Below are 17,005 nucleotides of genomic sequence, written 5' to 3'. Positions count from 1 at the left end.
AAAATCCCTGTTGGCCAAGCAGTGACCTCTGAATGCCTGTAGGCAAATTTTCACAGAAATAAAAACTGCCCCCCCATGGAAAATTGGCTGGGAGTGCGGCAGGGAGTTGTTGTCATAACTTGAGGACTACATGTAAAAACCAGAAATAAAATGCATGCATTTATGTTGAGAAGTGTCCTATTATTTAACATCTCTTTTCCTCAGATCTATCAGTTCAAATACAGAGTTTTGTTCTCATTGTTTGGGTAGCTCTTCTCCCAAGGAATTAAAACTCAGTCGTGGGGCAGAGAGCAGGGATCCTTTGGGCCATCATCCCCCACTGCATCCACTTGGAGGAAAACCCTTGTCAGGCACCACTGAGGATCTGAGTACCAGAAATTGCTCAGAGTAATTTTCCGACATGGAGGAGGCAACCGGGAGGAGCAAGGCTGAGGGAGAGAAAGGGAAGATAAAGGGGGGCTTTGGGACCGTCCATGCCCCTCCAAGGCCCCGTTGTGACTAAGGAAGCCTCCCCAGCAGCCCTCGAGCGGAAGGACCTGCAAGGTGCTCTCCAGACAGCAGATGGCCTCACCGCACCCAAAGTTGGGTCCCCCCGTCCTAGGTTGGCCTGGGACTCCTAATTTCTCTTCCTGTCCATCGTTTGCCCTCAGGGAGCACTTGGCCTATGCCCTGAACGTTTCCACCGGGCAAATGATCCGATTCCATATTCCACCCTGTCTGGGCCCCTCTGCTGGTCCCCTCCGGAGAATGACCCAGGCCGCTTCCTCACCTGGACTTTTGCCCACTTTAGAACTTCTCCAGATCTCTTTCCTGATTGGTTGGCTGGGAAGTTCTCTCTCTCTCTCTCTCTCTCTCTCGACAGTTGAGGCAGCAATGGCCACCTGGAATCAGCCCATGCAGGAGCTGCTCCAAGAAGGCACCTGCTCCATCTGCCTGGAGTTCTTCCAGGAGCCCGTGGTCATCCCAGAGTGCGGCCACAACTTCTGCCAGAGCTGCCTGGCCCACAGCTGGGGGGAGGCGGCGGCGGAGGCTTCCTGCCCCCAGTGCAGACGGACCTTCGTGCCCCAGAACATCCTCGTGAACAGGCAACTGGCACGAATGGTGGACATTGCCCAGCGATGCAGCCCTTGGGGCGGGGAAGGAGGGGGCTTCTGTGGGACACACTGGGAACCCCTCAAGCTCTTCTGCAAGGACCATGAGACCCTCATCTGCATGGTTTGCGTCCGATCTCAAGAGCACAGGGACCACCGGGTGATTCCCCTGGAGGAGGCTTTCCAGGAGTACCAGGTGGGAGTCAGCCTTGGGAGCAAGGAGGAATCACTGTGGAGACCTGGAGCTGCAAGAACATGGATGGATGGATGGATGGATGGATAGATGGATGATGTGCCATCAAACTGTTATCGACTCTTGGCGACCACGGAGATCGTTGTTCTCCAGGATGGTCTGCCCCTAACCTGGTCTTTGAGGTGCCCCCATCACCCCTGCAAGGCCCCCTTGCTACTGATCCTCCCCCTCTTCCCTTTCCCTCCTCTTCTCCCAGCATCAGAGCTTTCTCCAGAGAGCAGGTCCCAGAGCCCACCCCTAAAAGTGTGGTGGTTCCTTCAGATGGGGGGGGAGCAGAGAGTGTACAAACCAGTATTTCCAGCTTGTTTTGTTTTGTTGTTACTTTGTTTTCACTTGTAAGTTCTGACATACCCAGCCAAGTCTGCTGATTCTATGACATCAGTGTCAAAGGGCATTTCGGAATGAGGCCTTTATTATGCAGTCCATCCAGCTTATGTATGGAAAGTAATAAGGTTCAGTGAACACGATGCTTCATTCATGATCCTCTCATTTTTATCCACCACTATCTCCATGTTCTTCGCTTTGCTCCCAACGCATTTTGGTTGGGGAGGCAAACTAGGACATGTGGTCAACAATGTGGTCTTTGATGCAGTCCAGGGCTGCTATGTGCCCAGCTCCTGCTGGCCACCTAGCTTGCTGGGGACAGGCCCCTCTCCTCCCGTTATTTGGGCAGCCCCCCCTTGCCATGTGGGCTTTCTCCGCAGCCCCCTGGCTTCCGCAGGGGCGTCTGTCTGGTAATGCCTGACTGGAAGTCACCAGTGTGGCACAACGTAGGCTCCAGATGGCCAGGGACACAGCACTCTTCGGAAAGAGGGACAAGCCTGATTTTCAAGTGTTGAAGGGTCCCTGTAACAGGATCAGTGTGCCGCCAAGTATAGGATTCATTATTTGTTTTTGTTAAGGTATGCTTTGCCTGTCCTGCCAGGGTTCCAGGCAGCATGCCTAGCACAGCCCTGAGAGGGAGGCAGGGCTAAGAGGGAGTCCTTGGCCCAAGGTCACCCTCTGAGAAGGGAAGGAACGGCAGGAAAGGGAGCTCCCTCCGTTGCCTGGTTGCAGCCCCGAGAAGCATCAGGTTGGCCACTGAGAAGCAAACCGTTGGGCCGAGAAGGCCTTGGCCTGAGCCAGCAGGACTGTTCTTTGGGGCCTGCACCCGAGGCTTTTGAGGGCTCCGTGATGATGCTGCTCAAGGAGAACAGCGAATGTAGAAAAGCGTAACTGGAAAGAAACCCCAGCAGGCTTTCCTCCTGCAGCTGGCTTCCAAACTCATCTTCTCTCCGAGATTTAGATTCGATGCTCCTTATCAAACTTAGGGAAGGTGAGCTGGCAAAAGGCGTCTCTTTCTCCATAATGGCTCTAGAGCACCGTGGGACCTCTTAGTCATATCCCCTCGGCACCATCGACCTTCAGCTTTCCTCTGGAAAACACTCGCCGGAGGTGTTGAAGAAGCGTCTGGCCTTTTTCCGGCATCCTTCACCCTCTCCTGCCCAAACCGTCGTTTTGCAACACTCTCTAGCAAGACGGTCATCTTGCACTCCCTAAGTGTAAAATTGAAGCACCTGAGAAACAGTTGGATGTAAATTTCATGGACATGCATTGGTTTTCCTTCCCTGTTTTCCATGCTATATGGAAATGTACAGCATGGGCTTTATTAAACCTATCCTTTGCTAAAAAAGATTGCCAAGTGGAGGTTTTTTGGGGGGCGGGGGACGATATCCCTAAAAGAAGCATCATATCTTCAAACTAGGTTTTCGCGCAGATGTAATTCTTTAAGGAAAACCTGAAAAAGACAAACTCAAAACTTATACTTTCTCTTCAGCTCAAGATTGGGGATTGCCTGAAGGCTCAGAAGGAGGAGAGGGAAAAAATGGTTACTTGCAGAACAGACGCAGAACAAAAAGTGCGGGAGATGCTTGTAAGTACTGATCCAACGGTGAGGAGCTTCCGGGCTCATAAGCCGTGGTCTGTCTGTAAGTGATGCGTTTCCTAAGAAGTGAACCCACCCTGAATCTGCTTCAGAAGACGAAAGAAAGTCTCTTTGGCTGGGATGTCCCCTGGATTATTTATCCCAGTTGGCTGAATGAGTCACAGTTGGCTTAAGTGCACACATCACATAAGCCGTGGTTTATAAAAGAGGGTTTGATAATATTTCATCTTACTGAATTGTGAACTCATACTTTCCATTTACTTTCGGAATGACGTGATCTCCCACAGAAAATTTGCATGAGAGATCATGTCTAAGTGGAGCCTTTTTCTTTGGTTTTTAGAAACCTTTCCCCCTGCTCTTGTTGATGGCAAAAGGGTTTTTTTCCTAGGAAATCCTCCCATCTCATTTCTGGACTCTTCAGTGAATCCGTTTCATGATCATAATAGTTATGGTCTTTGCTTGGTCCATCTTCTTGTTCTAGGACCTAATCCAAAGAGAGAGAGGAAAGACAGTGGCTGAGTTCAGAGAACTACGATGCTGGTTAGAAGATCAGGAGAAGCTTCTGCTGGCCAGAATGGAGGAGACGGAGAAGGAGGTTGTGGCCAGAAGGGACAAGGGTCTGGCCCAACACGTGGAGGAACTCTGCTCTCTTGATGAACTCATCCAGGAGATGGAGCAGAAGCATCAGCAGCCAGCAAGGGAACTCTTAGCGGTAAGGCGTGAAGTTGAGATGATGGAGGGGAGTGGACGGCTTTAGACCCACCACGGAAACACTCTTTTTGACCCTTTCCATGGAAAGGAGAGTGGAAAATATGAAGACTGATGGCCAATAGGCAAGGACACACAGTTCAGAAGAACCCGGCCATGTGGAAGCAAGAGAATTGAAAGTGCTGGTCACTATCTCTGGCCTTCATGGTTTGAAGAATGCCTGCTGAGGGTTCCTGTCACCGCTAAGGGACATGGTGGTGGGTGTGCTTTGTGGGGCCTCCCCTCCTGTGGGACAGCCTAATCTCCAGGGCAAGGAGAGTCCCCACCTTGATGGCCTTCCACAAGGCTGTCACCACCTGGATTTCCAAAGGGCCTGCAGAGACTGATTCTGGAAGCATCAGGGCAGGATTTCTTTCTATTCGATTGATTCTTTATTTTCTTTTAAAAATATTCTTTACTTTTTACTGTTATGTTTTATTATATATACCATAAACTGTATAACTGAGCTGGATTCAGCCAGGGTATGAATTTTCTAAGCAAGCAAGAAAGTAAAAAATAAAAATATTTCTCTAAAAGAGGCAAATGGTTGGGGAAAAAAGACAAATGTTTTTGTATGTGTGTGCATGGTTGTCCAGTGGATTCACCCATTTATTTTGTGAATTTAAGAATGTAATTCTCTGCTGAAATGGATCCTTTCAGTGCTTTGTCTCTTTTTCTTTAGGACATTGGAAGCACCTTGAAGAAGTAAGTGGATCCACCCTCTGCTTTCTGGCCCCTGAGATCGGCAGCTCCCCCTGAGGATTCCCATTTTGGAAAGCTCTCTTTGTCTTTAGTAGTAATTCAGTTTCAGTATAACTTATTTCAGGATTTCACAAATATTTCCTCAGACAACCTCAGTGCAATATAATTAGCCATATTTGATCCAATTAGTTATTTTTATTAATTATAAGAAGCACCACTGGATGCTAAAATATTATATTTCTCCCCAGGATTTATCACTCATTTTCATTCTCAAAATCATTTATCCTTTTTCTATCTACCTCATTTTCAGTGGAAACCCATTTTCTATCAGGAAGTATTTTGCGCTTCCTTTTATTTTAAAAATCCTGTTTTTAACGCTTTCTGCAGTTTCACTTTTCAGTTCTCTCCGAGTTGTCCGAAATTGAATGGCATGCATCTCCTTCGAATCCTGAAGTTGGGAAGGGCCACAGAGTCCTTTGCGTCTGACCCCTAATCAGGAAGATCTCTACAGATTAGGAGCTGGGTGCTGCTTGGCAACATCATAGTGGAGAGACAGTTTGCTCAGATCTGATGAAGTGGAGCAGGAGGCTCCCCTTCAGAGATAGGAACAACCGAGTACTTGGTCCCACAATCAACATCCCCTGTGAGTCTCCTCTGCTCAAGTCTCCATTCGCTTTCAGTCCCTCTTCACAGGACTCTTTCCAACCAACTTTGCTGCCCTTCTCTGAGCCTCTTCCAAAACCCTTCTTAAAATGTGCTGCACAAAACTCAACCCTTCATCACAGAAGGAAGTGGAAGTACCACGAACTGTTATTTGGAAACTTGAAATATTTCCCAGGCCTTGGGGAACCCCTGCACATTCAGGCTCAAATATAGGCCACAGGTTATAAAATTATTCTATTTGTTTCATGGGTGGGCCTGTATATCTCATTAACAGGGTTCTTGAACTAAAAATAAGGAATGAAACTTCTCTCTGTAATATGAATTTGAAATAATTTTTTTAATAAATGGTTATCTCCCAGGGAACCCCTAATGACCTCTCATTGAACCCTGGGGTTCCACAGAACCCTGGTTGAGGAACCCTGTTCTACACTATTACCTGAAGGAAGAAAAAAAGGTGAAAGTCCCTGGGGGACGTCAGTTTTCCAACGTTTTTTTGGCAGACTATAGTGGGGTGGTTTCCATTGCCTTCCCCACTTGTCACCTTCCCCAGCAAGCTGGGCACTCATTTTACCAACCTAGGAAGGATGGAAGGCTGAGTCGACCTGAGCCAGCTACCCGAGACTCCAGCTTCTTCTGGGATCAGACTCGGGTCGTGGGGAGAGTTTCAGCCGCAATACTGCTGCTTGCCACTCTGCGGCACACAAAGCAGCTCACACTATTACCTACTTCACCCATTTTAGCCTTTTCCCATATTTGGTAAGATCCAATCCAAGCGATTTAAAAGAATGTTAAAGAGTAAAAGGTTTCCCTTGACGTAAAGTCCAGTCGAGTCCGACTCTAGGGGGCGGTGCTCATCTCCGTTTCTAAGCCTTGGAGCCGGCGTTGTCATAGACACTTCCGGGTCATGTGGCCAGCATGACGACTCGGAACGCCGTTACCTTCCCGCCGAAGCGGTACCTATTGATCTACTCACATTTGCATGTTTTCGAACTGCTAGGTGGGCAGGAGCTGGGATTAACAACGGGAGCTCACCCCGCTGCGCGGTTTCGAACCGCCGACCTTCCGATCAACAGCTCAGCGGTTTAACCCGCAGCGCCACCGCGTCCCTGTTGTTAAAGAGTAGAGAGCCCATGTAATGATTACCTGTCCTAAACACACTCAGACTCACAAGCAAGGGCTTGAATCAAATCTGGTTTATTTACGAATACTGTGCAAGTACAGAGAAAGCTGAGAATGAGCAGAAGTGCACCAAATACAATTTAAAAACCCTCGGTGCGAATGCAAGCCCTCCCCCCGTACAACTGTTTCAAGTTCCCCATCCCAGGTGCCCCTAACGAGTTCTGCTAATCAATGGGTAAAGAGACCTTGAACACCACCGATAACCCAAACACATTCCATCCCCAAGAAAACAGATATACAGCCTGGTACAAGGTCTCCCAGCAGCTCCCTCCCAACCAGAACGTGCATCAGCACCATGGCATGCGAAACGTTACGATGTAAATCAAACATTGCAATGGCGAACATGACATACTGCCCCCCCCACAAATAAAGTAAAGCAAAGTTAATAATGGTGAAACGTACAGTCAAGCCGCAGGCATGAAAGGATAAGCGAGGTGAAAGCGGCGAACTAAAGCAGGGGCATTGGCGTGTCGAGCCGGCACCCACTCAGGGTGGGGGAAGTGCTTCCAGCGAACTAGGTACTGCAGGGAGTTGTGAAGCTTGCGGGAGTTGATGACGTCCTTGATTTCAAAATGCTGCTGGCCATCAATCATGATCGGTGGAGGTGGAGGAGGTTGGGGATGCCAGTGAGCGGAGGAGTGAGCCGGTTTGAGCAGGCTGCAATGGAAAACAGGGTGCAAACGTTTTAAATTGTGAGGCAACTGCAGTTTGACAGTAACAGGATTGATAAGCGCAATAATGGGGAAGGGTCCTATGAACTTAGGGGCAAGTTTCTTTGAAGGCTGAGGGGATTTGATGAATTTTGTGGAGAGGTAAACCAGATCCCCAATTTTAAAAGGTGTTGGGGAGAATGGTGTCTGTCAGCGTGACGTTTGTAGGATGCCTGGGCATCATCCAGAGCCTGCTGAATGATCAGCCAGGAGTCAGCTAGCTGCGCAGCCCAATCATCAGCCAAGCAGGCTGTAGATGGGGGTTGAGGTATCTCAGGGATAGGCACAAAGTCTGGCCAAAAACAACCCAAAAAGGAGTTTGACCAGTGCTCTGGTGAACCGTGTTGTTGTAAGCAACTTCTGCAAAGGGCAGAAGGTCAACCCAATTGTCCTGATGGTAGTTGGTGTAGGATTGAAGAAATTGCTCCAGGGTGGAGTCAAGAATCTCAGTAGATCCGTCTGCCTCCAGATGTGATGCCGTTGACAGCGCCTGTTCGGTGCCAAACAGTTTTTAAAAAGCCCGCCAAAATTGGGAGGTAAATTGTGTCCCGTGGTTGGTCACCAAACGGGAGGGGCAGCCGTGGAGACGGTAGACGTGGCATAGAAAGAGGCGAGCCAGCTGCTGAGCCGACGGCAAGGAAGCGCATGGAATAAAATGTGCTTGCTTGGAGAAAAAGTCCTTTACCACCCAAATGACAGTTTTCTTTTGACTGGGTGGGAGGTCAACGATAAAGTCCATAGAAATCTCAGCCCAAGGGTGAGAAGGGTTCGCAACAGGTTGGAGAAGACCTTGAGGCTTTCCCACTTTTTGTTTGGACATGGCAAAGATAGGGCAAGAGGCAATATAGTCTTTGACATCCCGCCTGAGGGAGGGCCACCAAAATTGGCAGCGTACCAAGTGCAGGGTTTTGACAAACCTGAAATGGCCTGCCAATTTATCATCATGGGATTGCTGTAACACTGAAGCTCGCAAAGCTTCAGGCACATTGGCCGACCCATGCGAGATCATCCTTAAAGGATACTTTGTCTCGATTAGCAACCAAGTGTCAGATTTCACTGCTTGCCTGTGGGGCGGGGTTGGGGTGGTGCTCTGTGTAGGTGGAGTATGGGTTCGGCTTTGGGTGAAAGCAGCCAGTCCCAACTGTGGTGATGAGAGAACAGTACCAATTACTTGAGGGGTTCGCTGAAATAGCCTTGCCCCTTACCAACCTACTTTGCACGAAGGGGTTGGGGGAAACACGTAAGGTAAAACACCCCGGGGCGTTTATGTAATGATTGCCTATCCTAAACACACTCAGACTCACAAGCAAGGGCTTGAATCAAATGGTTTATTTACGAATAGTGTGCAAGTACAGAGAAAGCTGAGAATGAGCAGAAGTGTGCCAAATACAATTTAAAAACCCTCAGTGCAAATGCAAGGCCTCCCCCTGTACAACCATTTCAAGCTCCCCATCCCAGGTGCCCCTAACGAGTTCTGCTAATCAACGGGTAAAGAGACCTTGAACACCGCCGATAACCCAAACACATTCCGTCCCCAAGAAAACAGATATACAGCCTGGTACAACGTCTCCCAGCAGCTCCCTCCCAACCGGAACGCACGTCAGCACCGTGGGATGCGAAACGTTACCATGTAAATCAAACATTGCAACGGCGAGCATGACAGCCCAGGACTGAAACTTGGTGGCCTCCATTAGGTCCCTCGCTCAGCTTGATGAGGGTGGATGAGTGCAGTTTTGAGCCAGCTATGGATCCACTGGTTGCCGTGAAGCCCAGCCCATATTTACTTAGCTAGTCAATCCTGAAACACAATCTGAAGTTTTGGAAAGCTTCTTCCATTGGCAGGATGATAAACAACGTTGTTTCCCTCTACCAGGTACCAGGCAAAAAAGCCATCTGAGAATCCAGTGGCTTTTCCTCTAGAGATGAAGTGGACAATCTGGGATTACAGAGATATCAGCATCTTTCTGAAAGGCATCATGAAACAATTCAGAGGTAAGAAGAAACAGCCGCAGGGGTTTTACGCTGGACGACGTTTTGATCCGAGAAGACCCAAGAGAGGTTCTGTGTTAGTGTCAGGGGGGATGAAAGAGGGACAGATTTCAGGGGCGGTGCAAGAGACCCCTTCATTCCTCTGTGGAAAGGGCTTGGTGTGTTGGGCACAAGGAGGGGGAACAGGAGCTTTCTGATTTCCCCCATTAAGGACATTCAAGCTAAAAATGGGAAGCATTCGTTCGTCAGGGTTCACCATTTATCCTTTCTTTCCCAAATCCACATGCTCTGATCACCGGGGAGGCAGAATAGGCTTTATTCTGGGGGTTCTGAGTCTGAATCCTTGGCAGCCGATTAGAGTTTGGAGTCGGATTGTGATTAAGGAACCACTGATGACATTCTGGCATTCAGCTTTCCTTATTCCTTCTTTCCTGATCTGAGGCCAAGGAAACTGAACAAGAGTCTGTCTGTAGGGAGGCCCTGCTGCTGTCCCAATTCCAATGACCAGATGCTGAATCTCTCCCTTTCCTTCCCCAGATACGCTGGAATTTGGACTTCATCTGCAGGAAGGTGAGGATGGGTTTCAAGAATCTCGGTCACTCTCTGCTTTAAACTCTGATGTCCATAACCTGAGTGGAAATATAAGAGAGTAACAAAGAGAAAAATGCAGGATCAGACACCTTAAGACTGTGAAGATCCAGTTGGGGTATTCCAGACAACCAAAGTCAGCCTTAGTGTAGAATGAAGGATCTGGAGAAATGGGAAAAGGTTGGGTGGTACTGAAATGAGCATAGAATTCCTGCCCGGCCAATCATGTCCTCTTGACTTTGAAGAATAATGGATCTGAGAGTCCTTCCAAGAGGCAAGAATCCCAATGGGGTGGCCCTTATTTCTTCATCTGGGGCAGCCCTTGACTTCCTGAGAGCTGCTCCATCCTGGTGGGGGTGGTCTAGAGAGGCTGCCTGTGATGACTGCACCACTCAGCTTGCCATTAAGTTCGATTCATATGTAGTTAAGTAAAAATCTCTTTAATGGAGTGTAGTATAAAGTGCAGTGAAAAAGCTGCGAATAAAAGTCACCGCGCTTTCTCCAAGTTAAACAGTCCAATGAACTCAACCCCTCCCACTTCTTCAGTATGCAGCCCCCCTTCTCATGCCGGTTCGTTCAGTTCTGTGCAGATGTCTCCAGCGGCTCGGCTGCTTGGCCTTGGATGCCAGAGATAGTCCAAACAAGATGCTTTCCCACTCCTGGAGTGTCCCCCTCCCACTTCTACCAACCCACAAGTCTTGACACGTGTTGACTTCATTCATGCATGCGAGTCTGATCAGATGTTCTGGAAAGGTTTGATCTGGGAGCATGCCACTGCCACTGGCTGCACGGAGGATCTTCTTGAGTTTCCTCCAATATTACAGCTGAGCTGCGCTGCTTCCTGTGGCCAGAGAGGGGGCTACGGGGTCCTCCTGTGATGTTGCCAGTCCCCGTCATAAACTGGGGAGAAAGTACAACCCCTGGTCAATCTTTCCTCACCACGTTTAGGGCAAACTTTTGCATGAAAGGAGAGAAACGTCTGCTTGGCCAAGGACACACCGCAGTCTGCATGGCTGAGCAAAGGTTCCAGCCGATCCAGAGCTGCTCCTGAGACGCTTTGGTGCCAGAAGCAGAGCTGAGCCAGCAGCTAATAAGAAGGCAGAGCCAGGCAGGGCTGTCCTGGATGTTTGGCTGCTGAAGGCGGACCATCAAAGAGGCCTTCCCTCCTCTGCCAAGAGAGCTGCCCTGTGGAGAGCTTGTGGCTCCTGGGAGCTTCTGATGTGCCTCCCTAGAGGCTGGGGCAGTCTGCAGATTAATGGCTTCCTCAACACAAAGAAGCCACACTCAGTGTGTGTGTGTGGGGGGGGTGTCTGTGTGTGAGAGAGAAAATGCTCCCTGGATTTATAGGATTTGCACTTTGCAAGGAGTTTCCTCCTTGTTTGCTTTTCTACTTCAGTGGTACTATTATCAATCTGCTATGCAGTCGGTCAGATTCATTGCCTCAATATAAACTGTCAGGAGACCAAGTCACTGGGAGGAGAGGAACCGGGTCCTGTTGGCCAAGCAAATGGCAAAGATGGAGCACCCGGGAATTGCCCAGGCGTCTCTATCTTATGGTCCATCAAAACGATGAAAGCAAAGGTGTCTGTTTTCTACACAAGATCTTCCCCTTCTGTACATGTGTGCAATCTCCTGATGCTCGCACAGAAAGGACAGAGCTTCCCCCCACATCCCTTCCACCAGGTGCCCCCCGTTACCTCTGGGGGACCCTGACTCCGCCAGGCAGAAATGAAACAGGGCAGCCTCTTGCTCTGTCTGATCCTCCGGATTACAGCTCCAGGAGGGATCCCTGTTCACATTGTGGACCACCAGGAATTCCCTGAAGGCAAAGCCAAACCCTCTTCCCTCCCAGCCCCATTCCTCCCACCTGCACGAGGGATGCCAATGAGACTGAGGTGCAGGTTGCAGGAAGGGTGTGGAGCAGCGTGAAGCCTTGGGAGGACTCGGCCAAGCTTAGGTGCTGCTGAAAAGGCAGGGAGTGTCCTAATCCTGGAGGGGGTTCTTGGAAGCTGAGCTCCCTGCAGAGAGGAGGCCTTGGGGTTGGTCTGTTGGGGGTCACGACTCAAACTGTGCCTGCAGCTGAAGCTGTTCCCCTTCTCCTCCCTCCTCTTCCCCCTGACAGCAAAGGTAATTCTGGATCCAGGCACAGCCCATCCCTGCCTCGCCGTCTCGGAGGATCGTAAAAGCGTCAGATATGTTGTTGAAAAACAAGACCTCCCCCAAAACCCTGAGAGATTTGAACATTGGTGTTATGTCCTTGGATGTCAGGGGTTCTCAAGAGGGAGACATTTCTGGGAAGTCACTCTAGGAGATGGGGATCAGGGATTGGCCGTATGGGCTGTAGGGGTTGCCAAAAAGTCAGTGAACAGAAAGGGTGACATCACTTCTGGTCCCGAGGGAGGGATCTGGGAGATTGTGAAATACAAAACAAAATATGAGGCCTGTATTCCCCCGGAATACCCTGAACTGCACCAGACCAAGGAGCCCAAGAGGGTCCGAGTCTCTCTCAACTGCGAAGGGGGACAGGTGGCCTTTTTTGATGCCCAGACTGCAGCTCTGCTCTACACGTTCTCTGATGCTCCCTGGGCTGGAGAGATCCTTCTGCCCTCCTTCTTTCCAAGCAATGGTGCCTACCTGACACTCTCCTCCTAAAAGTGGGGACATATGTGGAGAAACTTTGGAAAAATCCCTATTGGCCAAGCAGTGATCTCTGAAAGCCTGTGGGCAAATTTTCACAGAAATGAATATTGCTCCCACTGGACAATTGGCTGGGAGGGAGTTGTTGTCATAACTGGAGGACTACGTTTAAAGATCACAAATAAAATACTTGCATTTATGTTGAGAGGTGTCCTATTATTGAAAGTCTCTTTTCCTCAAACGTATCAGTTCCAATACTGGGTTCTATTCCCTTCCTCTCTGTAGCTCTTCTTCCAAGGAATTAAAAGTCAGCCATGGGGCAGAAGGCAGGGATCCTTTGGGCCCATCATCTCTTGTAGCATGGAGGAAAACCCTTGTCGGGCACCACTGAGGGTCTGAGATGGGTTCCCATGCCACAAACGGTTGAGATTTTGCTTTAGGAGCGTGAGAAGCTGCTGGTTGATTCTGGGTTAAGCCAGGATGTTCATTTCTGGTTAATAACCATGATCACGGATGCAGTGATACGCCTCTATTCACTCAAGCACCAAAAAGTCTTAAAGACTTACTGTTGGGTCTACTTTTGGGAATCATAGTCACTCCAGCTGAGTCTTTCAAACACCGAACTAAAGTTGTGGAGGGAAGCTTGGATCAGCTGTCCGACTGCCTCACACCAGACTTACCTTTACCAGAAATTGCTCAGAGTAATTGTAAGAGACATTTGCGGCTGGCATGGCTGACCGTTAGAAGACGGCTGAGAAAGAGACTTGGAGGGGGGGAAGTTCTGGGTGATGGAATTTTTTAATGAGCAACTTCTGGTGTGCTTTTTCAATTTCAGCTTTTCTTCTGTACACTTGCTCTCAATAAATCTGAATTCTGCATATTCCAATTGTGCACGAGTCAGGTTGTATTTGGGACTAATGGTGTCAGTTCTTACATTAGTCCCAAATGCAGCCTGACTTGCATACAACTGAGCATCCTTAAGCTTAGTTAGGACCTTTTGAATTGTCCCTTTCATTCGCTGAGTAGATTACGGTATCAAGATACACTAACACTCCTTTGTACAGAAATTCATGCAAAACTTCATTAATCAATTGCATAAACGCTCCAGCACCGCCTTTCAATCCAAAAGGTAAAAAAAGGTATTCCAGAGAACTGAGGGGGCAATTAAAAGCAGTTTTCCATTCATCCCCTTCCTGAATGTGCACCCTGAAATAGGCTTCTCTCAAGTCCAACTTCGTGAAAATTTTCCCCTTCGAAAGATGGGCTAACACATCCTTCATTAGGGGAAGGGGATACTGGTTGGTCGTGCAAATAACGTTCAGCCCCCAATAGTCAGTGCACAATCATAACTGTCCTTTTTGGTCCTAAACAACACCAGAGCAGCCATTGAGGAATTAGCAGCTCGAATGAAACCTCGTGCCAAATTCTTATCAATAAACTCTTGCAGCACCTTTTGCTCCTTCAGTGACATTTAATACAATTTGTCTTTGGGAAACTTTGCCCCCTGTTCAATTTCAATAGCACAGTCCGTTCTATGATGGGGCAGCAATTGATCACATTCAGCTTCCCCAAACACCTCTTTCAAGTCATGGTATGGTTCCAGAATCAAGTCCTCATCGGGGTCCCTAACCGACCTAGCTTTGCCAGACAATGCAGCTAAACCTCCCCCTCCAGGGTTCTACTTCAACCCCTAGATACAGTCCATTGTTAAATTGTATGTGGCCCGTGACCCAGTCAATTTGGGAGTTGTTAGCTTGGAGCCAAGGTAGTCCCAGAATTAATGAATGATTGGCTATTGGGGTGTTAGGATAGAGACTGAGTCTGAGAATGATGAGGACAGCCTGGAAAAACCGCTAAGCCAAACCGAGGAAAAAATGGAAGAAGACTTATGAGGGAAGAAAAATCTCGAGGGGGAAGAAACAGAACACCTGACGAGGCCGGACAGTGAATCGCGTTCGCCACCATCAATCAGCACGCGAGAGCGACACGTGGCAAGGAGGGCCAAACAACGAGAAGCCCGATTGGCTCTCAGTCGGCAACAGAACGATCTTGCAGCCTATAAAAGGCAAAGGAACGCTCCCTTTAACCCGCCTCACGAATCCGCCTCAGGACCTTCGGAATCAGCTCTAGACTGGGAAAGAGATCTTAATCCTGATAACCCTGGCACTCCTGTAATGTCCTCAACCCTCCCGCCTCCTTCTTCAGTCACTTTAAACCCTTTAGCCACAACTCCGTGAATTAATTCCCTCAGTAATCACTGCCGCTTCTCGAATTCCGAAATCTCCTCAGCGGTGAAGCCTTAGAGCTGTCCATTCCTGACTGCTGACAACCGTCCCCTCCTGCATTCAGCTCTGTCACCCTTAATTCGAATCCTTCACCTCAGCTTATGTAAACTTACCTTAGTTTCTCTCCGAATCGCCACTGTCTTCGCCTCATAAATTCTGTGTCAAGCCTCTCAGCCTTACCATCGCTCCTTCTAGTTCCTCACTCTTTTGATCGGATTTCCTGCCTCCGATCCTACACTGTGTCAAGCAATGGGAGCTGCCTGTTATTACCTCAGAGATAACAGCTCCTAATTTTCCATCAATTGGTAACTCTGCACTACGCAGTTTGCCTGTTGCTTATAACTCTATTGCTAATTTAAATTGGGGAATTAATTACCAGAGTTAATTACCTGGTTAGTAGTATTTCATTTCTTGTTTCCTTCATAATGTCTATACGATCTACAGCTTGCTAAAATAAATTAATAAGTTTCAGTTTTATTATTATAATTTCAGTTAATGTACATTTTTGTTCAATAAAGGATTTGAACTGGAATTCATAGTCAGACAGTTAAACAGGACATGGGGCCACTATAAACTTCAGAGTCTCTTGGTGGGTGCCCACTCGCGTTTTCACTGTCTCTGTATCAAATACTGCAGGGGCCCCTGTTGCTTCCGATCCATCTAGCTGTGTGAAAACCATAGGCTCCTCGAGCCTTTTTATTTTCAAACCCAGTCCATTCTCTACAGTATAGCTGGGTGAACCAAACACTTAGCATACCCAGAGTCAGGTAGGACAGCGAAATCAGCCTTTTCCCCTTGGGCTAAAGTCTGTAATTGCACTCCTACCATCATCATGGGGCCATCAACCCTCACTGTTGGATCTTTGTGCCCTTTCAGCTTAGCCTGCCTTTCGGTACCCTTCAAAGCGGGCTCCGCTCGTTTCCCGCCAGCGAAAAGTTTTCGTCTGAGGAGCCTTCCTCGGAGGTAGACGTCTCCTTACCCGGCTTTACATGACTGGTTGCCACAGTAGGTTTGGCTTCGGTGGAAGGGGACTTGCTAGGTTATCCAGGCTTGGCAATTGGGGTTGCCAGGGTACGTGGACAGTTGCCTGATGCCCATCTTTTCCGCATTTGAAGCACAACCCTTCTTTCAGACATCGGTCCTTTTTTCCTTCCCATGATTTCTGTGAACTGGGTCTCGCCCCGCTTCTTGCTGATTCTCCCAGTTTCTTAGCCAGGGGTTGCAATTGCTGTTGCTTCTTCAGGCGGATTTTGGTGTTCTCCACCATGCCTGCCAAACAGATCCACTCCTTCAATGTTTCTGGATCTCCTCTAGCCAGACATTGATCTAGGATATCGGGCAGCAATCCCATTTGGAGAAACTCCACTTTTAACAACTCTGGCCAGTCATGTATACTTCCTCTCAAACCCTTGAATTCCATAGCATACTTGGACACTGACGGTGTTTCTTGTCTAATACACTGGACGGTGGTCTTGGCTTTCATCCCAGCCAAGGGACCTTCAAACCGGTCCCTTAGCGCTGTCATAAATTCATCAAAGTTCCTGAGTTCAGGAACTCTGGCCTTGTGCAGCCCCACCATCCACTTTGATGCTGCTGCCTCCAGGTGAGCTGATACATATCTTACCCTGGCTACATCATTCATGAAGGAGTCCCCAAACTCCTCCACTTACATGGGTAGGAAGCATGCCAACTTATCTGGGCCTCCTCCAAACTTCACATTTAAGTCATGGAACTTGACTGGGCTTCGACCTGCTCGGGGTCGTCGCGGCTTGGGTTGGATGCAAACCCACCTCTTCTCTGGTGCTGCTGCTGCCGGTGCAGCATCCTCTTCTTCTTCACTGGACCTGGCTTGATCTGACATCCCTGCTCCTCCTTCCGACCCTGACTGAGCACTCGCAGTTCTAGGTGGCGGATCCTTCTTCATCAGATGGCTGATTAGTCCATCCATCATCCCTGTGAGACCAGAGACCACTTCAGTCCAGGTTTGCATGTCTGGTTCTACTCTGGCAAAGTGTCTGCAGTTCATCGCCTCCCGGTCTTGGGCTTCCTGACAAAAAGTGCGCCACTTTGCCGGGGTTCTTTCTGTTCCATCTCCACTCCAAAAGTCCAGCCAGGCTTGGGATTCTGGATCAGTTCCTTCTCCAATGGATCATCTGAATCCGGGAGAGTGGTCGGCTTGGCTGTTGCTTTTTAGCTTTCACTTTTCCACTCCTCTCCTTCACTTTCCCCCCTTGCTT

The 17,005-nt window shown here is 48.8% G+C and overlaps 1 protein-coding gene across 1 annotated transcript; it reads left to right on the top strand.

Annotated features, from left to right (window-relative positions):
- Positions 1-873: 873 nt before the first annotated feature.
- LOC134492179 (E3 ubiquitin-protein ligase TRIM39-like) lies at positions 874-12,513 on the top strand. The gene is made up of 7 exons (XM_063296369.1): positions 874-1,287; positions 3,161-3,256; positions 3,750-3,980; positions 4,698-4,720; positions 9,143-9,261; positions 9,796-9,828; positions 11,969-12,513. The coding sequence occupies exons 1-7, from the start codon at positions 874-876 to the stop codon at positions 12,496-12,498; spliced, it is 1,446 nt and encodes a 481-aa protein (XP_063152439.1). The 3' UTR covers positions 12,499-12,513.
- Positions 12,514-17,005: the final 4,492 nt, after the last annotated feature.

The sequence above is a fragment of the Candoia aspera genome, chromosome 2, assembly GCF_035149785.1.
Source record: "Candoia aspera isolate rCanAsp1 chromosome 2, rCanAsp1.hap2, whole genome shotgun sequence".
Lineage (NCBI taxonomy): Eukaryota > Metazoa > Chordata > Lepidosauria > Squamata > Boidae > Candoia > Candoia aspera.
The sequence above is the reverse complement of the archived record's forward strand: the minus strand, read 5'-3'. Positions and strand labels throughout refer to the sequence as shown.